Source organism: Arachis hypogaea, chromosome 5, assembly GCF_003086295.3.
Source record: "Arachis hypogaea cultivar Tifrunner chromosome 5, arahy.Tifrunner.gnm2.J5K5, whole genome shotgun sequence".
Taxonomy (NCBI): Eukaryota; Viridiplantae; Streptophyta; class Magnoliopsida; order Fabales; family Fabaceae; genus Arachis; species Arachis hypogaea.
The window spans coordinates 10,691,815-10,719,329 of NC_092040.1; the positions used below are offsets into that span (position 1 = coordinate 10,691,815).

The window sequence follows — 27,515 nt, forward strand, 5'->3', positions numbered from 1 at the left end:
TGGTAATCTTCTGAGTACACGCGTTGGAGTTCCGCAAAAATCTAACAATGATCTACAAACAAGAATCAACCTGAATCCACCCAAATCAATCTAAATTTGATAAACATGAATCAATTTTCAAGAACTTTTAACAATAACAAGAATCATAATAAGTAAAACTAGAAATCATTAACCAGCATTCTAAACCAACCTAAATATACTAAACAGGAATTAATTTTTAGAAACTTTCAACAATAACAGAAATCATAATTAGTAAAACTAGAAATCATTAACCAGCATTCCAAATCAACCTAAATCCACTAAACAGGAATCAATTTTCAGAAACTTTCAACAATAATAGAAACCATAATAATTAAAACTAGAAGATAATAAACAACATTCTAACCTAAATAAACTAAACTAGAAACAATTCAGGCACTTTAAGCGATAATTATTAGAAAATACGTGAGCATTGAATGTGTACCACGTGCCGCCATCAGGCCAAATGTGCAACCGTATGATGGGAGGTGGTGGAGGGCATCAACTGCTGCCTCACTTCCATGGATGGACTCCGAGGCTGCAATGACATCCGTCGCTGGAGGCTGAGTCGCCATGGATGCAGGCTGTTGAGCGGTAGGAGGCGACGTCCTCACCGTGGACGGAGATATATAGTTGGGGTTAGGGACCATGATGAACGGTTGGACTGCTAAACCCATAACCTATGGCATGATCGGAGTGGTCAGAGTAGAGGGAGATGATCTAGAAGTCCCAGGGATACCGGACAAAACCCTCCCTCTACCCCGACCACTGCTACGACGACCACGACTAGCAACCTGATCCGCAACACCTCTTCTTGTTATCATGTCTACATATATCAAATTATCAAACAATCTCAACAACAACTTCTCAGCAAAACAATCATCAATGCAGTAATTAATACACTTAAGTCAAACATAACTTAATCAACCTAAATACACTAAGATTAGAAAACTAAACTGAACTAACTTTAAAATGGATTCAAAAATAAAATTCTAATTCTACTCAAATCTAAACTAAATTAAACCAAAATTAAAAAATAATCTAACAATCTCAGCAATAATTTCTCAACAAAATAGTCATCAACGCAACAATTAACACAATTAGACAATTCCAAACACTTCAAGCATTTAAAATCTAATGTATTGAATGAAACAAAACTTAATCAACCTAAATACACTAATTTTAAAAAACTAAATTGAACTAAATTTGAAATTGATTTTAAATTATAATTCAAATTCTACACAAACCTAAACTAAATTAAACTAAAATTAAAAAATTATCTAATAATCTCAACAATAATTTTTCAGCAAAACAATCATCAACACAGTAATTAATACAATTAGATAATTCCAAATACTTCAACTATTCCAAACCTAATGTATTGAATATAACCTAACTTAATCAACCTAAATCTATTAAAAGTAGAAAACTAAACTAAACTAATTTTGAAACTGATTTGTAATTAATATTGAAATTCTATTCATACCTAAACTACATTAAACTACAATTGAAGGAATTGAAAAAGAGTTGTTCAAAAACCTATAATGAATAACAGAGCAAGAAATAAGGGAACACATGAATGTTGCTGTGGTGGTCGCCGAAGTTGCTATGCCGGAGAGAGAGAGAGAGAGAGAGAGAGAGAGAGAGAGAGAGAGAGAGAGAGAGAGAGAGAGAGAGAGAGAGAGGGGTATCCGTAAAGGGATGACGGCGACGGCGATAGGAGGGGCAAAAAACTGAGGTGGTGGCGGTAGTGAGAGAGAAAGGGTGGAGATGAAGAGAGAGTGTCAAAATTGGAATGGAGCAGACGACATTCGGGCTTTCATTTAGGAGATTATTACTGTCGGATTCATCCGTATTTTCTGTCTGACGTTAACATTTTCTGTATGTCCAAAACACAGCGTTTGACTAAACATTGTTATCGTCAGATCGTTCACCCATAAATCCGACGGTAGTGGTGTGTCAAAAATTTTTTTTCCTCCAAATATTACCGTAGACGTTACCGTCGAAAATGTTGTTCCCAACAATAATATTTTAGGATGATGAATTTATTGCCAAATCCGACAGAAAACTCGCCGCTAACGTCCGACGGTACTCAATATTTTTCTTGTAGTGATTTAAAAGAAATCAATAGCCAAGTATAAATAATCTTTCAAAGTTTTGATTTTCAATATACTAAAATTATTATGTAATTCTTGTCCAATCAGAGTTATTATTTAGCCTAAAATAAAAATTTAATAAATTTTAATTAAAAAATAAAAAAAATTTCTACTAGAACTAGGAGTAACGAATCAAAATAATAACTGATAGAAATATAACTGTTAAAGATATAATTATTTATTTATGTGTTTTCTTTTATCAGTTTAAACTTTTAAAATAAGTGATATCATGATATACATAATTCAGAATTTCTGTGACTGAAAGATTTAGAATTCGATCTTTGTTATTTTAAAAAAAGTTACCATAAAACAAAATTAAAAAAAAATCTATAAAAAAAAACTAAAAATTTTTTTTGAGAAAGCATATTAAAAATATAATTATTAATGTGTATTTTTTCGACCATACTCATGTGAGTAAAGGACAAAGATATACGATTTCGCTATAAGATATCTTCTCAATAATTTAACATAGATCGTCCTAGAGTTAAAAAATTTAAAGAATTTCAAAACAATCTATATTTATTCTAAATCAAAAGAAAGAATTCGAACATGCATGCTAACAGAATGATTTCTGAGCGCATGCATCGCAGAACATGGACCACATTGCATCTAGACATCATGCATGCTCCTAGAAAACACAAGTAGTTGTTTCCGCTGTACTATCATGTTTGTAAAGATTCTATCATGAACATAATACAGAGTAGCAGATAGAGAAATTAAAAGAAGTACGAAAGAATAATTAATTTGGAATTTATTGATCTGGATTGTTGAATGAATACATATTGCAGATCAGAGTTACAGTACAATGGAGAGCTACCAGCTGCTTATATAGTATGCCGAAAGTGTTAGAATAGCCTAACAGAATCTGATATGGCAAGTAACTAAAACTAACTAACTATCCTATATCATAAATCATAAACATAACCGTTTTTATCGCCTTTTGTTACATTAGTGTTACTAGTACTTATCAGCGCTACTGTTCCAACTTGCGTCCACGTGCTAATATATTTATTTTGATTTTATTTGCACCATCAAATAAATGTCTTAATCATTTAACAATAATACTAGGGAACTAAGATGGGTCCGACCAAAACTCAGCAAATACCTTTGAGTTAATCTAAAATCTTTATGTAGATGGTGTTTATGTTAAGTATTAGAATGTTTTTTTTTATAAATTAGATGGTTCTGAATCTGTTTTTTAATTTATCATGTTTTAAGTATTTGGAGAGACAAGGAAGATGAAGAAACGGAAACTAATTGGATCGGTTTTCGTGATTCACGTTGTAATGATACTAAACGTATCTTTTCCTAATTTGAATGTGGTGAAACATTTAATAACCAATATTTTAAATCATAAATAAATAAAACTAATTACTATATTTATAATTAATTAAGTTGTTCCAATCTTAACTAATTTAAAGTTGGTTCTATATATTTTTCCATCATTTAATGATCTGTTTTTCTAAAGCTGTATATTAGTTCTATTCGTGAGTATTCAATTTACCTAAATTTATTTAAATAGGATTATCTATTTGATTTACAATAGGTTGGGTTGATAGTAAAAAAGAATAAATTTTTTTATTTTTTTATTTAAAAAGATAAATTATAATCTTTTATTATTAATTTTATAAGTGAAATAAAAAATATAAAAATATTATTAAAAAATTAAAAATCACATTTTACTTCTTCGATTAAAAAAAATTGAAAAATCTATTCCCTTAAATGAATTGCGTTAAAAGTAGAGTTGGGTAGATATTTAAACTTAACCCTACCTTTATTCTTGATATTATATGATTAATTATTATACATATATCATGTAATTGATAAAGATCAAATTCACATATTCTTTTTGTAATTTCAGCATGGAGTTTACTGTAATTGTATTGCTTTTAATTTTAATATAGACTTAATTTTATATTTTCTATTTTATTAGTATGTTTATGAACTAAAAAATAATTAATTAAATATTGTGATTGATGGAAAAAATTTGATTATTTGCATATCAGCTTGGATCGGTGTGAAATGTTTGAGTGTGGATAGAGTTAGAGTTTAAAAATTGTCAAATTACAAATAATATGAAATTGAATTTTAGAGAGAATTTAAATTTACAAATAGAACTAGAGTGAAATCTAAATCCTATACTATTTTATCCATTATCATTCTTATATTTCTCCATGCACTCAATATTACAAAAAATAATACTAATCATAAATATTATCATTTAATTTGGGTCAAATACTCTATAAGTTACTGATTTTATTTCTATTAAATAATTAAAGTTTAAGAAGAATTTTAAATGTTTTTAAAACACTGGTAGTATTTTAATATTTTTTATCTCAATTATAAAAATAATAATATTAAAAAAAATAAAAAATAGTTAAAATTTATTTTATTTAATATTTATTAATTATTATAATAATTAATAAATATTAAATAAGATAAATTCTAACCATTTTTAATTAATTTTGTTTTGTTATCGAAATATATTAACTAAAATTAACTATTAAAATTATTAGAATACTAGCATTTTAAGAACAGTTAAAATTTTTCTCTAGTTAAAATTTTTCTTACAGTTTAAACAGTTAAACAAGAACCGTGTTTACAATATGTACACGTAATGCATATTCAACAATCAATAATATATAAGCAATCGATCGGATACTGATTTATATATATTCTATGGAAAGGTACTCTAAATTATACTATAATATAACCAAATAGCCATATATATAATAAAAGAATAATGTGATACTATATACTTCGACATGTATATTATGTTGAAGTAGAATTATGAAGGAATAATCTTAGAAAAAATTTTAACAAATCAATTATAATATAAATTAATTTAAGTTAATTTTTTTTATTTTTAATTTTAAAATTTAAAAAATAGAATAATATAAAATTGTTATTTTCTATAATAAAAAATAAGTATACTTTTAGTCTCTTCTCAGCAAAACTCATAACCTTACTATGTTTTTGTTAGTGGAAATTCAGGTACATTCTATTTCACGTGAAGTTGATACCTGAGAACCGTTAAATGATTTGATTGATTTGATTAAATTTTTATTTAACGACTCTTAACTATCAACTTCACGTGAAGTCGACTGCACCTGAATTTTTATTTTTATTTTTTTTTTGTCAAATATGCTACTCCAGCGTCATGCATCAAATAAAATTTTTTTATTCTCACATTAATTGCTGCTTTTTCCCTCTTCTTTTGGAACAGTACGGCTCTTTGATATTTCATGCCGAGACATTTGATATCTTTGTTCATAAAGGGACATTAGATATGGGTATATTCTATGCCTCGAAAATTCTTGATTTGCTAGATTTTATTATTATATTTTTTATTTTTTATGCTAGAAGTAGCTAGCGTTTATTCCAAGTACATGTAGTATAAAAACTAAAAAAGAAAGGGAGGAGGGGGGAAAGGAGAGAAGAAATCAGTATATATTTTTTTGTGAAATAAATAGTCAAGTAAGAGAACTTGCAATATTATATTGGCGGATATATACTAGTTTCCACTCAAGAAGCAACTTGGCTGCCTGAAGGTCCTTCCGTAATTGGAAGGGCAATATTATACACTTATATGAAAGGTAACAATTCAGAAAAAGGCTTTGCATATTTGTTGGATCAAATTTAATACTTATTTTTTAAACAGTTATATCAAGATATTTTCATATCATTAGAAGTCGTATTACACAAATTTTAAAAGTTAAAAGTAAGTAGTTATAATTACGTTTGAAACATACCTTAAATATACTCCAGACACGTATAGTAACTAGTGTGATCATGTAGTTTAGTATATTTAGAGTCTCTCTGGTCTCTTGATTATTGAAAATCAAATAATACTCTCCTACTTATCTAAGTTAGTTACTTCGTATAAGATAAATTGAACTTTTATTTGAATGAAGTTTTTTAATACCTCATCATTCAGCTTTCAAATTATACGGTTATTAACAAGTCTTGAAGTATACATACGAGCCAGTTTAATTTAAACTCATCTGCTGGTACAAAACTTATTAATAATTTTCGTAGTTTAATTTGCAACTATTTTATTTCATATATGTGTATATATTTAATTTTCTCGAATAATGCTATTATTCTCATTATATTCTTTCTGTCAAAACACTAGCACTTAATGCATGGCCTCCAATTGGTCTAAGAAGAACAAATTAAATATTAATTAGGGTTTTGGTTTCAGATGCGCCATATGATTTTGTCGCACACGCACTCTCTTCTACCAGGCCAGAATCAGGAATCACTTAGGTAATAATTCAATATTTTATATAATATAATACGCATAACGCAAAGTCATATCCATACATATCCATGAAAAAGAGAAGAGTGTTCCATATGTGTATGCAAAGTAAGCTTTCGTCACCATTACCACCAATTAATTATTCTTCTGTTTGTTGTTATCGCCAATAATCCTTTTAATTTGTTATTCTCTAGAATTTGCTTCGTTCATCTTCTCTTTCTTTCGTTTCTCCTTTTGTTCTAGCGCTGATTTTCTTCACAGGAATATGACTAGGCCGGAAGTGAGTCGAGTTAGACCAAACTCAAGCTCGACTCACAAAAATTGAGTTTGGCTTACGACTCGACTCACCGAAAACTTACGAACTAGTTCGAGCTCACGAGTTGGTTCAAATAATAAGAACATAATATATAATTTTATATCAATAAATTATAACTTATATATTTTTAAAATATTTAAAAAATCAATTTTATATATTATTTATCTATCAATAAATTATAAATTTTTTATTTATGTTCTACATTAAAATTATATATAAGAGATAAATATAAAATTTTAAATAATTAATATCATTAATATATATTACTATTTTATATGTATGTATATAATATATTAAAAATATAAATTAAATGCATATAAAATATATATATTAATATATATATATATATATATATATATAAATAATTGAACCAGTTTACGAACTAATAAGTTGAACTTATTCAAACTTAAATTTGGTTCATTTAATTTTTAAGCTCAATTCCAGACTCAAACTTGATTTACCAACTCACGAATTTAGCTTATTGAACTATTAACGAGTCGAATTCGAATTGACTCATGAGCTGGCTTAACTCACTTCCAGTCCTAGATATGACCATGTTATATATATAATAAACATATGAAATATTAATATTGATCTACGTATAGTACGTACATGCCTAAGATTAGAATAAAACCCGTGTTAATTAAGGAAGCTAGATAAATATATAATCTTTTTCGGTGTTTAATTTTCTTGTTGAATTGGACTCACATTATGTTCTTGTATGTTATTATCCATCAGGTTACCCACATGCTTCTCATCTATCTGTATGCGGCTTTGATTATGATGATTAAGAATTAAATTATTATTGTTGTTTCAACAAATATATATTATGTAAACATTTTTAATTTGTTAGATATACATATGTTCCTCAACTTACAAATCTAAGTTTTAGTGTTTTGAATAAACAATTTTATATTAAAAATTTTATGATTTTTTTATGGTATTTAACTCGACAGACTAATAATTAATTTGTCGTAGATAAGAGTTTCATTTAAAGATTTGTCATTATTGGTCAATAAATTACTGCATGTTCAAAATATAATTAAAATTCCTAACACTTGCCTAATTGAAATAATGAGTAATGTAATCACTTGACCAATTAAATTTAATTTAAAATTTTGTATTTATTGATAAACGAATCATCAACATAACAAGTGAAAAGAAAAAAAAAGGGCCTGAAATGTAAAATATGTAACTATTTTTATATCTTTATCTACTGCTTAATTTTTAAAATAAATAATTTTATTTTAATATTCAATAAAAAATACTATTTGTATATAAAAATTAACTATTAAAATTAGTCATTAATGTAATTATATATAAATATATATGTAGTTTAATTTATTTTTAATATTTATTTTATATTGGTACTTAATTTTAATTTAATTAATTAATGACTAAATTTTAGTGTATATATAACTCAATAATTTTCAATAAGAAGTGAGTTTACTAGCACTAGAGTAAATGCTCAGTCATTCCCAATCTCTTCATAGTGCATGTACTAAATGGATCAGTTTTTTATAAAGGCCCAATAGGTCCGTTTTGTGAGACTTAAGAAAAATAGACAATATAGATTCCAAAAAAAAAAAAGAGAAATATACATAATATGATTTAAAAAAAAAAACACTTATCAACAGACGTCGCGGAAAAAAACATGGTTGGGATTTAGGGTAAACCTGAAGAAAGACAAAGGTATAAATGTATAATAATAAGGAATAAATTATTATGTTTATCTATAAAAATTTAATATACTAACAAATCTGTTTATGAATAAACATATTAATTCCATATATAGAAAACACTTTTTTAATCATATAATGGTTTTTATTATAACATAATTCAGCACTATTAAAGATATGAAAAAAATAATTTTATGTAGGAGTATTTATGGGTCGCACTGAGTTTAAGTAAATCCGGATCCAATTTTAAAAGGTCACTAAATTTATTTGACTCATTCTAAAGAAACTCTCTAAAAATAAAACGAATCGATTTGATATAAAATTAGTATATATAAATTTGTAAATTTTATATATTAAAATAATAAAATTTTATTTTTATAAATTAAATTTAATAAATATTATATCATATTTATAAAATAAATTTTTTTAAAATAAAAATTATATCGTATAATATAAAAAATATTAATTGAAGTATAAAAGTATAATATAACATTACTAATTTACTCTAAAATATATATTTTTATCGTAATATAGAGAAAAAATATTTATAAAAAAAAAAAAGCTGCCGCCATGTAATGTCTTTCTTGTATTATAAAGCACAACTTTAGATTGGGTCGGATGACCCGAAGCATAATCAGAATCAGACTAAAAAATAACACCGAATAAAAATGGCAAGTCCGAACTCGGCAATATATGCTTCGGATCTGGGCCAGATTTTGAGACGGAATGAATTTTGAACATCTCTAATTTCATGATATAGTATTTGAACTTCTATGATTAGAATTTGATTCTTGTTGACTCTAATAAAAGAAATAATTTCAACATATATAAGACCAATAAAAAAAACAGCTCATGCAAAAAATAAAAAATTACGCAAATTAAAAAAAATATTTACAAAAAAAATATATTAAAAATATAATCATTCATGTGTCTTTTTTATCAATTTAAATTAAAAAAAATAATTTCATAAAAAGCACATTATATTCATAATTATTGATGACATACAACTTAATATATCACACATTCTATATATAATAAAGCTAATTCTATAGTATCTATTATTCATAATTTTTATAATAAATTTTAAATATTTAAAATTTATTTAATGTTTCTACATTTTTAAGCACTATAACAAATACTTTATAGTAAATTGAACGAAACATTAATTATATCTTAGTTTTGGTTCTCGATAATCCAAAATTAATTATTCTCAAATTATTAGAATTTGACAAGAGAGAGTAAACTAGCGGGAGAGACCTACTTACTCCCCATATACAGACATAAAATAGCGTTCTCATCAATTTGATTGCCGTATAACATTTACAAGTTACACATTAATCAAAACTAGTTACGGAAATGTTTGAGTGAGAGTCAAAACTAATCTAAATCAGTCTAAAATTCTTTGATTTTATATTTATTAATTATTTTTAAAATAAATATATAATATTATATATAATAAATATATAATTTTAAATGTTATATATATAAAATTATTTTAAATTATTGTCTCTCTAACATTACTCAACTAATTATAATAGTCTTTAAAAGTACAAAACAATATTAACTTTTAAAGTTATGTTTTAGAATTGAGTAGGCTCATTATTCAATTTTAATAAGATGTTCATGTTCATTTGAGTTAGGTGGATTTATAGTGCAATTTGTTGTATTGAAATTGAATGATTCATGCTAGTATAATAGCTTTTTTTTTTTTTTAATTGATGTCTGAGATGTTAGGAAAAGTAAAACTATTATTGGGAAATTGTGATTACATTACAAATAAAGTCGATGACGCAGGTCAAATTATTCTTCTGAATAGATTAATTATGCATGAACTACATATAGAACAAAGTTTGTTGGATTATATCTCTAGTCGTTCTATCAGGAAAACATGTCCATATATATCCAACACTTTTCCGTCGTATTGAAGACTGGCTATCTTAACGAGTGGTGGGTTCTCTATCAAGAATCAACATCTCTATATATTAGTTAATATGCTTCACTTAAAATATAGTTCCATTCCTATATATGTATACACTTTTTTTTTATTTTTCTATTGGCCATGGACTACCACAAAGTAACTCTTGCAGGATTTTTTTTTTTAATTGTTGAGTATATAACAAGTATATATTTTTTGAGAATTGTGAGCCTAATATTTTTTTTATTAATATAAGTTAATAATATGTTCTTTTTCAAAAATATTAGGATCAATATTTTTTATTAATATTAATTAATATTTTAGGTCAATATTTTATTTTTATACCATTAGAATTTAAAATTTATAATTTAAAATTTAGAATTTAGTCAACATTATATTTTTTAGATATTACGTATAAAATTATTTTTATAGGCTAAATATTAAGAAAAAAAATAAATTTTATTTATCATTTAACAATACTCAATAAAATAAAACGACCTTGGTTTCTAGATTACTCTGATTCTTTGTCCACTAGCTTCTTCTCGTTTTTTCTTAAAGAAGAAACTAAACTAGGGATGCATTTAATTTATATGATGCAAGAAATAATTACTTTAATAAATTTGCAACTTGTTTTAGGATGTGGAATCTTTGAAAGCGTTTTGAGGTTGGAACGATGGTGGAAGTAAATATCAGCATAGGGTGATGAGCGACTTTGTGCATGTGAAGAATCTGCACCTAGTGGTCCTTTTAATAATATTGTCCGAATGAAACATTATTATTTTATATGAGAAAGTATAGATAACAATGCATTACGTAAATAATATGAATAACGGTTAAAAAAAGGAAGATTAATTAATTTAGATTTTTAATTAACTAATATATTAATTTTTGAAATTTTAAAAATAAAGATATACGTAATTTTATTGTCATTTATACGATTATTTTATTGTTCTATATCTATTATTTATCATACATCTTTTATTTTCGATCTACCACCACAATTCGACATTGTCGTTGGAGACAGCTGTTCAGACGTCGCCATTTTTCTTATTCTGCCCGTTGTCTCTCTTTCTCGTAATTCGTGTAGACACAGCGCAGCCATACTTATCCATTTTCATCAATTTTTTGTGCTACACCCGTCTCTCCCATTCATGTGTATAAGAGTGTCGTTGTTGTAGTTGTTGTTTTGTTGTTTTCTTCGTACTACTCTTTTCTGGCGGCGTTGCTAATAAGGTGTCGCGCCGGGAGTTATTGCAGTGCTGCTGCCGCACGAGTGATGCGCCATCGCGCATGTTCCTCATGCGTCACTGCGGCTGTCTCGCACTGTTTCGTTGTCGTCTTTTTTCTGCCGCCGTGGTTTTCTCTTTCTCTTTTTTTTTCGGTGTGGATGTTAATTTTACTAGATATGTGAATGATCATTTTTATTCTAAAGTAGATGTTCATTAATTTGGAATGAATTTAAGTAGATACAATAAAATTTGCTAAATATTCATTTTACTAGATATGTGGATGGTTATTTTTATTTAAAACTGATGGTTTGATGAAGAAAAAATTCGACAATATTAAGACTGACCGGTTAAAAAAGGACCGACGGTGTAATGAGAGTTTGGAGAAGAAGTATACAACAATAAAAGTGTTAGAAGGTGAATAATTAAAATATAAAAAATAAAAATAAGATTTTTTAAAAGGTAATTTGTGATGATTTTTTTTTCATTTTCTATAAACTGAAAATATAATTTATATTGTTCACGTTATTTATAATTTCTATTGTCTATCTAATAAAATTGTATTTATATATATATATATATATATATATATATATATATATATATATATATATATATATACATCATTATCACCTTTTCTTCCACTTTCCAATAATAAATAAATTATGTGGGCTATGTATTTCTATCTTTTTCCTTATATCCGAGATTGTGATATGCATGATACGATATGATCCAGTTGGTAATGTTCTGAGGTCTCTATTATTATTGGAGGGATATCCACATTAATAATTATTATTGACCCCTCAAACAAGCAATTCCTAAGTCAAGTTGAATGGCGAATGTTATTTAGGGATACATCGAATGATGAGTTCATAGCAAATTAAAGTGTGTGACGACGTGCTCTGTAAACAATTAATTTTCTACTACGTTATTATTCAAGTGAATAAATGGATGACAGAAATATATACGTGGGAGTAAAAAAAATAGAAGAAAAAAACTAATGACTGAGATCACAACTAAAAATCACATATTTTATAGAAATAGCTAGTAATTAAAAAGTTAAACTACCTGGCTCTTCATCATCATGTCCACAAAGAAGGAGAAAGAATGGACCCATACACCTAAAGTTTGTCTGTTGGTAACTTGGTATAAGCTCTAAATTTGTATTCTAGCTTAAATCAGAAATATCAAGAGCCATTTGGAGGAATTGAAGAAGAATGAGAGAGGAGAAGAAGCGGGGAGAAGGACCATAGCACTAAGGAAAAAGTGGATTGGGACACTCTGGCTGAGATTTAGGGTTAACATTAGGGTTAAAGGTTACTGTATATTAATATCTAGATATATATTTTGTATTTTAAAAAATAAAAAAATATTAATATAAATTTTTTTTATTTATTTGTCTTATATTAATTTTTTTTAAATTAATGAAAATTGAACATTAAATTATTTAATTATAAAAATTTTAATATCATATCATAAAATTAATTACCTCAAAAGTTTAAAATAATGATAAAAAATATATATAAAGATAAATAATTGCAAATCCTAACTCATTTTTTAATTATCTTCCTAATTTTTAAATAAAAAATATTTTATTTTTTTTAAAAAATAACATATATATTTAAATTTTTACTCTCTTAAGCCTTAGGAAGATAATTAACAGAATAAATTAGTACTCCCATTTATTATATATAAATAGTTATATCTTTAATAAAATTAATAGATATATTTTTTAATTTTTCATGGTATTTCTTGTTTGGGCAAACTAGAAACTAATTTTCTATGGATCTAAACTCCATTTAAGAGTTTGTTGTTGGCCAATAAATTATTGTATAAGAGTCACTTAGATAAAGATGCTCAACATGTCTTTTTTTAAAGACAATTTTTAATAATTAAAATTCAATCTATATAATCAATCAAACTGTGTTATTTTTATCAAAATTAGACCAGACAAATTAGTTTGACCGAAAAATCAATAAACCAAATTTTAAACTGATCTAAATTAATATATTTTTTTGTAGAAAAAATGACTACAATACTGTTATTATAAAAAATGACTAAAATATTTCTATTATATATATATATATATATATTAATTTTGAAAATTCTAAATTCTAATCCTATAAAAACATAGAGAGAAGAGAAGGGTTAGGATTTAGAGTTTTCAAAATATATATATAATAAAAGTATTTTAAGTTATTTTTTATAATAAGGGTATTGTAGTTATTTTTATAAAAAAATATTAATTTAGATCAATTCAAAATTTAGTTTATTAATTTTTTTTATCAAATCGATTTGTCTGATCTAATTTTAATAAAAATAATATGATTTAATCGATTCTATATATTAAATTTTAATTGCTAATAAAAATATTTTAAAAAATATATTTTAAGTATCTTTGTATAAATGATTTCTTTACTGTACATACAAAGTAAGATTTAAATTCTCAACACACTTGCTCAAACAAAACTTAAAGAATTCAAGTTAATTAAATTAATAGATATGTGATCGTCCTTAATTAAGGAGCTATTTTAATTGTAAAAAATACTTAAAAAATAATAAAAAATAATTTAAAATCGTTTAAAATTACTTTATTTATATTTATAATTATTACTTATCATATTTTATAATCTTTATTAGTTAGTATTTGAATAACTAAAAAATATTCACTCTATAATAAATATATAATTATAAATAGAAAAAGTATAGAGAACCAAGTGTTTAATCAGTCAAAAAGTGAACAACTCAATTAATTATAATTATTAATAATTAATTTTAAATTTTTTAAATTTAAAATTGATTAAATAAATCTAATTAAAATCTATAAAAATCTTTCTCTTTTCTCTCACATTAACCTACCAACCTCCAACAATCACACACATATACCCTCTCTGTCATCATTAGCGTTGGTGCGGTCAATTTCCATAGTCGGAAAAATCCAACTCGTGGCATCCTCACCGTGAAAAATCAGAGTTCTAGCTTTCCTCTAACTTTCTCTACATTTGGTATGCATGCCTTAGAGATCTCATACAGCAACAAGTACTCATAGAATCTTATACGTTTTCCTTCATATTGGGCCAGTAACCTTCCTCACCTTATCTACGACCACCCTTCTCCTTTAATGGTTCCCTAGTTCATTACCATTACATTAGGATATGTCCTCACTCAGAATAAGGGAAAGGAAGATAGGGTATCTGATTCAGAATCCATTCTTCCAGTCACAACAACGGACATTGATGAAAACAATGAAATCACACTTTTTTTGGGCTTTTTTGAATCAAAGATCGTAGCGTATAAAAGGACCAGAGGCGTAGATGATTTAGAACTAAACCGATCACCTGTCAGTGGCATTAGTAATGAGACTACCGCCTGTGTCTATCTTGACAGGTAGAGGGAACGGATTCACTCATGCATTGATCCTCTGCATCATCTCCTTCAAAAATTGTTTAAAGAAGGAGTGGTGGAGCACGAGTTGTTCTTGAACAATTAAATAAATATAAAAAAATATTCATTTAATATGAAAAAAATTATCTTAATACTTAACAAAAGAAATATCCAGTTATATCTTATATTTATAGAATTAAAAAAACTATGAAATTTTAAAAAAATAGAGATATTTATATTTGCAATACAAAAAAATTTGAAAAATATATAAAGGAACATCCATCTAGTATGAAAAAGAAATATTTTAATACTTAACAGAAGAAATATCTATATATATTAACTTATTTTTATTAAGATAAACTTAGAGGTCCAACCCATTAAAAAATTAGTAGGGAGTTGGTTGAACCCCTCTTGTTTTCTAACAGAGTTCTTATAAATAATATATAAAAAAGATCTTCTTAGATTATTGACTCTCTATTATTACTATTTAACTATTAACCCCAAAACAAAAAATTGAGGAGTTAGGTTGATATGTGGAAAAGGATTGTATGTTACTACTTAGTACTTACCCTTCGAAGTTAAAGAAATCAAAGGCCATGCAGGAATTACTTAGCTTGTACGTATTGACCGTACGTCAATGTCCACTTAACCAAATCATATGTATCAACAATAAGCCAAAATAACTACTGCTTCGTTCACACATATACATATTGTTGTAGCCATTCAATTACACACATGTAGTCATTGGTTTAATTTTTTGGGGTGCAGAATCTGCGGAGCCATATATTATTTTATTTCACTGACGCGAAACACACATGATGTGATATGAATCAAATATGCTATTTTCATTGGCTGGTTCTGAGAAAGACGATTTGGGAGCAAGTTTCTACCAAGCTTTTAATTGATTTTAACCAAAAATGAAGTTACATTGTCTTATGACGCTTGCATTGCCCAGTTTTTCAAACGCGTGCTTCTTTGTTTTGGACTTTATGTAGTGTCCTCATTCAGCAATTGATGTGTACGTGGCATGCATTCTCTAGCCACTTAATTTATATATATGTGTAGTAAGTTTTTTAGCCACTAGTTAGCAAATCCAATACAAAGGGTCAATATCTTGCCATGAACTAACGGTTTGCATTTCTTAGCGTATAGTATCGTGTGTTAAGGTAACTTTTCCTTAGAATACTAGAATAAGTTTTTTTAAATCATTTTCTTTATGTGTTACTTTAAATATTTGTGAAATTTGGGACTTTAATTTATTGATATTTTTGGAAAAGAGAGTGTTAGGTAAACAATGACCATTTTGAACAACATAAACAACCACCAATCAAATAAAAATATATTATATCTCTAAATTAACTATCTAAATCTTAATATTAAAATAAATAATTATTCGTAAAACCTAGTGAAATAAATAAACATCCAATATATCTATTATTCATATTATTTAATATTTTCATTGTCTACCTATACTTTTCTTTTTGGAAATGAGAGTTATCGTGTAATCATTCAAATGCATGTGTTACATGCAATTTTTGTTTAGAGTTAAATTAGAGTTAATCATTTTTACTAATATCGATCATTTTTTGTTTTTTTTTTGTTTTTTTTTTGTTTTTTTATTTTAAATTCTAATTTTAAATCATTAACCCTAACTTCTAACTTTTAAAACATAAATTTTAAATTTTAAAAAAATAAGACTTAAAAATAATTTTACAAAAAAAAATTGATTAATATTCACTAATTAAAATTTTTATTTTTTTTATAAAAAATATTATATAAAAAAATACTCACCAAATTAGTTATTATATATTTATATATAAATATGTGTTGTTTAATTACTTTTTAATGTATATTTTATATTCTAACATATTTTTTATAAGATAATTAATTTAGTAGTTGACTTTTTATATATACATTATATATGATCATATTTCTATTTTCTTAAAATTTAATTTGTTTTTATCAGTTCACACTGATGCGTGCAAATTGGTTAATTGCACATTTATTTGCTATAGAATAATACAATGTGGATTACTTAATTTATTTTATAAACACATAATCAAGTCTTTTATTTTTCAAAAAAATATTAAAATGGAGAAGATAGCTATCATAAGAAAAAAAAAAGAGAAAAATACCAAGTGAAATACGACAAACTCTTCTAAAAAAAATTACAACTGCGGATATATAATTTTTCATATATTCAAATTTAATTTGAAAATATGTTACCACCCTCCCATTATTTTCAAATTTTTATGGACATAGATGTACCTAAACTCTAATTTAACAGCATCTATATATATCCTACCTATGATAGAAAATATAAAATCCAAATATGTCTATGTCAAATATATAAAGATTTTGGAGATTAGATATTTTTGAGTATTAGAAAAATAACTCATACAGCACAAGATTGATGTGAGAGGTCGTAAACATCACAAGTCAGTGCATACTTGCAGTAGTTTCCTTTGAAAGACTTCGCTAATATTATATAATCTAAGGATTAAAAAAATGAAATTATAGTGGAGCAAGAATAATGCTACAAATTAAAGAAGGAAAAGCCAAAAACACACAACTTAAACAAACACGAAGAAATTGTCGCACGGAGATCACTCACTTTCGTATCATTTTCTTTGATAAAAGCTCTATTATTATTTTATTTAGTGTTAAATATAATTTCCCCACTTGCGTTTTTCATGTTTAAAGGCAAACGCAGAAGGAATGCGTCTATAAATTAGACACTGTCAACAGACACTGGAGCTTAAGCTGTAGTTCTGGTTTAATTTATTATTATTATTTTGATTTAATTATTATGTTGGTGTTTATATTTTTATTGAATATGTCTTTTCATTCTGAAATCTCTTTTTACAAAATAAATATTCTTAATATTTGACTAATTATTATATTTTATTTAACAAAGTATTCTGTTAATTTTAACATTTTTGTCACAATAAAAAGTTTAATTATAAAATTTGATATGATATAAATATTTAATTAAAAAATATAAAAATTTAATTAAAAATTGGATAAAATTATAGAAACTGAAAAAATAAATAAATTTATTATTTTTTTATCAAATATTTGTAATTTCCAGTGATGATAAAAAAGTACAGATCTTAGATTCCACAACAAAATAACAAAAATAATTTAAAAATAAATAATATTCGAAGATGAAAGAAAGGAAACTAAGAACATAACATAACCCAAACGGCTATAAAACAACCAAAAAATTCCTTAGTAAAAAGGGATTCGGCCCTTTTTCATTGTGATGGCAGGAATGAAGAGGGACAATTTTTTTTTTAAATAAAAGAACTCAATATAATAAAGTGGAGTAATTTGTGAAAAATAATAAAATTTAAATAAATAAAATAAAAAAAATAAAAATTTATTATCATTTTTAATATTATCATCAATAATAAAAAGGATCTATATAACTTTATTTTTTATAATTAAAAAAAGATTTATTAATAGTTTCTTTCATATATACTTTTTTTAGAATATTTTTTCATTTTTTTTACTTATTAAACATTATAAATAATCGTAAAAAACGTTATCAATCACTTTTTACACTTTTTTTTAAATAGAAACTCTTGTCCATTTCTTAAAATATTACTTCAATGTGTCTGGAATAGATTATAGCCTATAAAAATTGGACAACTATGCAAATTATACATGCCAATTAAATTTACAATAAAAAAACAAGTAATAAATATATTCCATATTTTTTTTTATAAAAAAACAAGTGATAAATATATTTTTTTTTGAATTTTAATTATAATTGACTTTTCAATTTTAAACTATTATTCACCATGTTCATTTAAGTTATTGTTTTTGCATACTTTTTTTTATAATTTACTTAGTCTCTCTTTAATATTCATCACTCTGCTGATCAAGACAATCAAATAAATAATTCTACTCTTGATATAACTAAATCTCTCTAAATTATTCTAATAAAATTATCGCTCGTTATATTTTTGAAAACGTTTCTGACCAAGTTGATTTTGATCAAGTTTATTTTTTAAAAAAAATAGATCTTTAACCATTCTTAACTCCTTTCTTGTATAATACTTATCGGTCATGTCATCACAATAAAATAGCTAGTTAACAAAAAAAAAAGGAATTAAATTGTCTCTTTTTACTCAAAAATCGTATTATCTTTCAAAAATAAACAATAACTAAATTAGATATTTACTCTTAAAATTTTGAATAACATCATTGTCTTTCCATATTATTCATGGTTAGTGCAGAGACTGTGTTTGAGGATGAGACCATATGTGAAGATAATTAAGAGTTTATTTTGATAGTTGATAGTTAATAGTCAATTTAATTAAATTTGTTAAATTATTTAACAATTCTCAATTATTAATTTCACACAAAATTAACTATACATGTGCTTTTATCTTAATTTATTTAGTTGTTAACATGGTATATTGCCTGGACACTAACGTCGTCGTTGGCATAAAAACATGAACGTCAAGTGGGTTAATTCATAAAAATTTAGGTTAATTAGTTACGAAAGAAACAACAGATAACCAAAGAAATGAAATCATTTAAAAACATGAAAAATAAAGAAGTTTTTTTTTTTTTTGGTTTACACAATAAAGAAGTTAAAAAGAAAAAAACTGGCCTCGGCTTTTGGGTTAATAAAGTCGATGACTACTTTAAGAGGCCGATGTCCAATTATTTAATCAACTTCATATCACTAATCGGATAAAATAGTACTATTAAACTAATTAATTTTGATTGATTTAATAGTTAGTTACTTAAATAAATATTAAAAATTTAAATTTTATGTTGTGTATGTAGTAATTTATTAATTAATGATAAATTTTTAAATAAAATTTTAATCTGCAATAAATTAATTATTGATCTTTAAAATTTGTCTTTATAGGTTTATTTTTGAATGTATTAAAAATATTGATGAATACTTTATTTAATTAATTAAAGGCAAAAAGAAATAATGATTCATTGATTCTTAAAAGTTGTGAGTAATTTATTTATTTTAATGACATTGACAATTAGAGACAACAACTTAGATATCACATCACAAGCATTTAATTTGAAAAAAGAATATAAATTCTGTTATAAAGTTACACTTATTTAAAATTAGAGATAATAGAGTTTATAAGAATCATCCATATATCCAACTAATTGATTACCACATAAAAATTTGTCTTTGGGGATATATTTTTCATGCATTAAAAACATTTAATACTCTAATTAATTAAAGGCGAAAAGAAATAATGATTCTTAAAAGTTAGGAGAAATTTATTTATTTTAATGACATTGACAATTAGAGACAACAACTTAGATACGATATCACAAGCATTTAATTTCACAAAAGAATATAAATTCGGTTATAGAGTTACACTTATTTACAATCATCAGAAATACTATAGAGTTCATAAAAATCATCCACGATATCCAACTAATTGATTACCACATAAAAATTTGTCTTTTGTGGATTTATTTTTGAATGTATTGAAAACATTTAATATTTTAATTAATTAAAGTCAACAAGAAAAAGTCGTCCTTTTTGTAAGAAAAAGGAACACAATTCTTGCAAGAAACTAGCATATAATAAGGATATGGAATGATGTTTTCTTTTTAACCAAAAATAGAAGATTTGAACCCATAATCTTTTAATTGAGTATAAAAAAATTATGTCATTTAAATTATTATTCATTAATATATAGAATGATGTTAATTGTAATTAAATTTATATTTATATATTAAATAATATTATAAGAGTTAGAATATGTAATTATTTTAAATTTAGTATGTATTTTATTTTGTTAATTATTTAAATTTAATATGTATGTTAATTAAGTATATATAAATTGTTAGAGTATATTTTATACGGTAAAGATATTTAATATTTATATATATATATATATATGGATAATAATAATAATAAATGTAAAAATTTTTATTCTTCAATTATTTTTTCTTTTTTTTTTTAATTTCTTTCTCATATTGTGCTTGCTATATTATTTTATCATCCAACTCTGTAGGTTTAAACAGAATTTTATTATGATGCGATGAGCATAAAATTTGTGACAAAATGTAAATCTTTTACCATATATAAAACTTATAGTAAGAGTAGTTCGTAAAAGATAGATTTGACCGATTTATTCATCAATGACAATGAATAAAATAGAAGAGGTAATGAATCTAGATACTCAGTTTCATTGCAACAGATTTTTAGAATTTTGCATGATGATAACTCTGTTTCAAATATTTTAAGCTACTTTTAGATTTAACACCAACCTTTTTTAAATTTTTTTAAATTGTTATTACCTTTATTCAAGGGAGACCCGTGGAATCATTCTTACAACCACTCTACTAACTATATTAAATTACTATACCTAGTCTAGATCTGTGTGGATCTGTCTAAAATTAAAGAATAAAATTATTTTCATCCATAGCATGTTGCTCAAATCAGCTCCAACAGATAATTTCTATGATGCTTGAGACTGTTGCAATATGTTTTTGCTATCACAGCTACATAGATCATCGAGCCCAAAAATTTTTACAGCGTGTACGAACTAGAGAAGGATCTCAAACATCAAATTTACGAGGGTGATCTATTTCAAATTGTTGAGCTTGGGGAGAATTTGTTCATTACAAAGCAAGGTGAGTTATCTATCACCTCTCACTATACAAAACAGAAAAAATATAAGAAGAACTAGACGAATTTAGACTCATACCGACTTGTACTTACATGAGTAATTGTAGCTATGGATTAGACGTAACAAGGCAATATAGGTTGCAGTCTTATATGATTATTAAGCCATATTTCTTTTAGTAGATTACAACAATTAAAAAAAATGCATCTATTCATCTCATGTTCAAACAATGATATACCATGTGATCCATGTTATTTTACAAAAAAGAAGATGTTACCTTTTTCTAATACTTTGAGTAAATCTGAATTTCCTTTTGATTTGATTCATGTTAATATTTGGAAGTCTACTCGCACACTATTTACATTTACTTGTGGATATAGATATTTTTTAACCATTGTTGAAAATAAGGGTAGATTTACTTAAATTTTCTTTATGAAAAATAAATCTAAAATTCGTTCTCTTTTAGAGAATGTTGTTAAAATGATCTACACAAAAAAAAATCATGGTAAAAACTATTAGAACTAATAATGGGCAGAAATTTTTGATGACTTCTTTCTATAAAAAAAAAAATTAGATCAAAGAAGTTGTGTGAAAACACCATAGCAAAATGAAATTGTTGAAAGAAAACATCAAAAAATTCTAAATATGGCTAGAACTCTCATATTTGCTTCTAATCTTCTAAGTGGCTCATGCTATTTACATAATTAATAGAGTATCCCAAATTGTATTCAAATCAACCCATATCAGATTCTTAATGATAACATTCCAGAGTTAATTTATCTAAATATTTTTTTTTGTTTAGCCTTTATTTTTACTTTATATGTTCATCAAAAGAAATTGGATCATAGAGCACAAAAGTGTATCTTTCTTAGATATAAACCAAGAAAAAAAGGCTATATTTTGTTTGGTATTAAAATCAAAGAAGTTGTTATTTTTTAAAATGTTATTTTCTATGAATTCTATTTTCCTTTCAAAGAGATTTTGTCTTCAAATGATCAATTCTTAGGTATTAAAAATTCGTATTCTTAAAATTCTAATTCTTCTCCACTTGAAATGAATTTTCATTCTAATCCTTTTTGCAATAGTGAAATATCAAATAAATTGCGTAATTTAGACACTCTTTCTAATTTCAAAAATAATTTATTGATAAGATTAAAGGACTTGCATTATAATAAGAAATTCTCGTTTCTGAGCCTCATACACCAACATCTAATTCTCATACATCATTCTTCTCCTAATTTTCACTCACTTGAACTTACATCTCATGATTTTTCTCTTGGCCAACCTTCCATTTTTGAAACAAATAATTTGAATTCTGTTGCATTAAGTAATTCAAATAGCACATCTGAGGTTAATGAACTTAGAAGATCAGACAGGCAAAGAAACACAACCATCCTATTTGCAAGAGTACCATTGCATACAAATCAATGTTTTAGCTCAACAATTTTTAACTTTTTTTAAAGTGAAGTATCCAATTTCTAACTATGTATCTTACAACACCCTGTCAATAAGATATAAAAATTTTTTTCAACTGCTATATCCTCCACCACAAAACTAAGAAGTTATGAAAAAGCCATCCTCTATGATTGCCGACGCAAGGCAATAACTGCTTAATTGAAGGTCCTTGAAGAGAATAATACATGAAAATTATCTTACTTTTGGAAAGAAGGCAATTAGTTACAATGGGTTTTCAAGATCAAGTTCAAATCCAACGATGAAATAGAAACGCCACAAGACAAGGCTCGTTGTTAGAGGATTCACTCAAATAACAGATTTGGACTATTTTAATGTCTTTAGACCAGTTATCAAACTCACTACTTTAAGAATATTTTTTGCTATTGCTGCTATTAAAGGATAGTATGTCCACCGGGTGGACGTCAATTTTGCTTTTTTTTCATGGAGATTTATCAGAAGAAGTGTATATGAAACCTCCATTAGGATTAACAGTGCCAATTGGTTCAATTTGTACGTTGAAAAAATCGTTATATGGCTTGAAATATGCTAGTAGACAGTGGTATCAGAAGTTGTGTTGTGTTCTCGTTGATGATGGATGTGCTCAATCAAAATTAGACAGTTGTTTATTCACTAAACTATCTGATTAAGACTTCACATATATCCTTGTTTATATGGACGACCTTGTTTTAGCAGGGATGATTAAAGAGAAATGATAAGGATTAAATAGCTCTTGGATAACAAATTTAAAATTAAGTATCTTGGCAAATTAAAAATTTTTCTCGGTTTGAAAATTGCCAATCAATCGGACATTGCCATGTATTAACGTAAATATACATTTGACTTGCTTAATGAGTTTGGGTTGATGAGTGCAAAATTAGCCTCCATGCTAATAGATTATACAACTTATATTATCTATCTAAATCTCCAGGAAATTCTCTTGATGATGTTACTCCTTATAGATGGCTAATTGTACATTTAATTTACCTCACCAATACATAGGCGGATATATGCTTTGCAGTTGTCAGGCTGAGTTAGTTTCTAAATTGTGTCACAACAAAATATTTTCAACCGCTCTGCATGTACTTTGATATTTTAAACCGCTCTGCATGTACTTCAATATTTTAAAGGTGTTTTGGCTAAGGGAGTGTTAGTTTCTACCTCCAACAATCTCACGTTCACTGCCTTATGATTTTTGTTTTTTTGGAAAGTCATTTATTTCTTGGCAAAGTAAGAGACAACACTCGTTTCTCTATTGAAGTTGAATACAAAGTCATGGTTCTGGTCATTTGTGGGGGAGTGTGACTCTTTTACTTATTAAAAGATTTTAAAATATCCGTTTCTCTCGTCCTATTGTTATGTACTGTGACAATCAATTTGTTTTTCATATCACTGCGAATCCAGTCTTTTCACGAAAGGATTAAACATATAGAGATTGACTGTCATACTAATCATGATAGAGTCTAAGAAAGACTGGATAAACTCTTAGTTTCCAATTCTTCAACCAACTAAATTGCTATGTCCTGACTAAATTACTTTCACTTAAAAATTTCTTCTATTATTGTAATGACAAATTAGGTCTCATCAATTTTTATGTTTTCAGTTTGAAAAAATATAATTAAAATTATATATTAAATAATATTATAAAAATTAAAATATATAATTATTTAAATTTAGTGTTTATTTTATCATGTTAATTAAATACTTTTAAAATAATCTGATGCATATAAATTGTTAAAATATATTTATTAGAATAAAAATATCTAATATTCATATATATATATGGATAATAATAATAATAATAAAGGTAATGAGATTTTTTATCTTTTAACTGTTTCTTTTTGTCTCTTTTCAGAATCACTTCTTGATATAGTGCTTGCTTTACTATTTTATCACTCAAATTTATACATTTAAACAGTGATTTATCATTGATCATAAAAGAAAAGAAAAATAAAATGCTATATATAATTTTGCCTCTGAACATGTTTAATAATAATGTAACCGAAATCATTCTACAACAGTAAACATGGAGATTCGGACCTACAAATTAATATGAGGGAATCCTTTAGTAAAATACTTTAACGGTTGAAATCAAATCGATAATTATCAACAGTAATATATTCAAGCTCTAAAATTTGTTTGATCTCGATGAAAATGGAAGCCACAAAACTACTGAGGATTATTTATCCTTATCCCCAGTGGCGGAAGCAGAAATTTCATAAGAGGGGGCCAATTAAATATAAAATATAACAAAAAATTAACAAAATATGATTTGTAGCATATATATCAAAAAAGTAATTATATTATATAAAAGTCAATGTTCAACTACATACTTTAAGATTTTGATATTTTTAAACTTGCTCGACGATGCTTCATGGAACTAAAATCATCAATTATCATCTCTGAAGTGAATTTTGAAGCAATTTCCTTTTCAATATATACAATCATACAATCTGCTAAAAATTCATCTTCCATCTTGTTTCGAAGCCTTGTTTTAATAATCTTCATAGCTGAAAAGGCCCGTTCAGTTGTTGCTGTTGTCACAGGAAGAGTCAAAACAAGACAAATTAATCTATTAATTAAAGGATATATATTTGATTTTCCTGTCTCTGTCAATTTTTGACACAATTCAGCAAGAGTAGACAAATTCTGAAAATCTGGAGCTTTAACCACATCAAGTTCATAATGTTGTAACTCATAATCCAATTGAATCTTTTCTTGCTTAGAAAAATCTAAAGAATAGAAATTCTTTACAAGATTGCATATGTTGCAAACACTGAATAACTTGAAAGCATCTTTAGGATCTAGAGATGTACTCAGTATGAGGAGCTCGGTTGCTTGCTCACTAAATCTACTATTTAGCTCTTTCAATTGAAAATCTATCACGCTAGTAAAAATGTCAACACGATAGTGGTGTTCAACAGTGACAACATCCTTTTTACGACGAGACCGAATTATGTCACTAAAAGAAGCACCCATATCAGGTATCTGAATAGCATGATCATTGCAGAAAGAACTAACTTTCTCCAAAAGTGCTCCCCAACTACTATCTCTTAACTGTTGAATTAATGACTTTGTACTAGAAACCAGATGCATAGCATTCAAAATGTCTTGAGATTTTTGTTGCAATGCTTGACAAAGTTTATCAGTGATTCCCATGATTTCTTTCATCATATGCAAAATGAAAACAAAATCAAATGATAATAAAGATTTAAGAGCATAAGTAGCATCACCACGTTGAGAATATGTAGATCCATTAGTAGCCAAATCTTCTAGAACTGAAGTTGTTGCTCCAAACATACGTAAAAGGCTACAAATTGAGTTGAAGTGAGAGCTCCACCTGGTATCTCCTGATCTTTTTAATGTGCCAATTTGATTTGCACCTCTTCCTGTTTCAATTTGATTAGTTGCAACTAAATGGGAAATTTCAGTTGCATAAGCAGATCGTAATTCATCATTGCGTTTGCAAGAAGAGCACACAACATTGATAATATTACTCAAACTTTGGAAAAAAGCATGAACATCAACAACTTCTTTAGCCGCAGCAACAAGAGCTAGCTGTAATTGATGAGCAAAGCAATGAACATAATATGCATAAGGACATTCTTGAATAATTAAAGCTTGTAACCCTTTCCACTCTCCACGCATATTACTAGCTCCGTCATACCCTTGACCTCGAACATTTTGAATGTTGAGATTGTGATGAGATAATGCAGAACAAATCTCTTGTTTTAGAGTAGCAGAAGTAGTATCTTTGACATGAACAACATCTATTAGCCTTTCTTTGACAAATCCATGCTTATCAACAAATCTAACAACAAGTGCCATTTGTTCTCTTCTAGATTCATCTCTAACTTCATCAACAATCAAACAAAACTTTGCATTACCAATCTCATTGCGAATTTCATTTTGCACCTTTCTAGCAAAAACATGTAGAATTTCCTTTTGAATAGAAGGTGATGTGTATATTGCATTTTGAGGAGCATTATCCAAAACAACTGCATCCACTTCTTTATTGTAAGAAGCTAATAATTTTAACATTTCAAGAAAATTTCCTCGATTCTGAGACTCATGACTCTCGTCATGTCCCCTAAAAGCACAAGCTTGAAACGTTAACCATTTGACAGTATCAATAGAGGCTTTAAGACGCAATCTATTGCTTAAAACTTGTTGTGAGCTTTGCTTAGCCAATACTTTGTCAATGTGACATAATTGATTAAGCAAATCTTTACAAGACTTTACAGCAATATTATGAGGAGAATTAAGAGATTTACCCACATGAGATAAAAATGCACAATCCTTTCCATTATTCACTTTTTTCCAATTGCGAAATCCTCCTGATGTGAATGGACTTGATTTTCTAGAAAATAAATAGCATGGAAGACAAAATGCAGCATCCACTTCTGGCGAATATTCTAGCCAAGAAAAACTCTTAAACCAATGAGCTTTGAAACGACGAGGATGACTTTCTAGACCAGAAAG

General features: G+C 26.3%; 1 protein-coding gene across 1 annotated transcript; it reads right to left on the reverse strand.

The window, feature by feature from the left end:
- Nucleotides 1-698: 698 nt before the first annotated feature.
- LOC112803251 (uncharacterized) lies at nucleotides 699-27,074 on the reverse strand. The gene is made up of 2 exons (XM_025846761.2): nucleotides 25,850-27,074; nucleotides 699-844 (listed from the first exon to the last, which is right to left on the reverse strand). The coding sequence occupies exons 1-2, from the start codon at nucleotides 27,072-27,074 to the stop codon at nucleotides 699-701; spliced, it is 1,371 nt and encodes a 456-aa protein (XP_025702546.2).
- Nucleotides 27,075-27,515: the final 441 nt, after the last annotated feature.

Excerpts from the sequence above, each read along its gene's own strand:
- LOC112803251 (XM_025846761.2), bottom strand. The coding sequence starts at position 27,074 with ATGTTAAAATTATTAGCTTCTTACAATAAAGAAGTGGATGCAGTTGTT. Across the intron at positions 845-25,849 it reads AACCGAGCTCCTCATACTGA|ACATGATAACAAGAAGAGGT; the intron begins GTACATCTCTAG and ends TGATATATGTAG.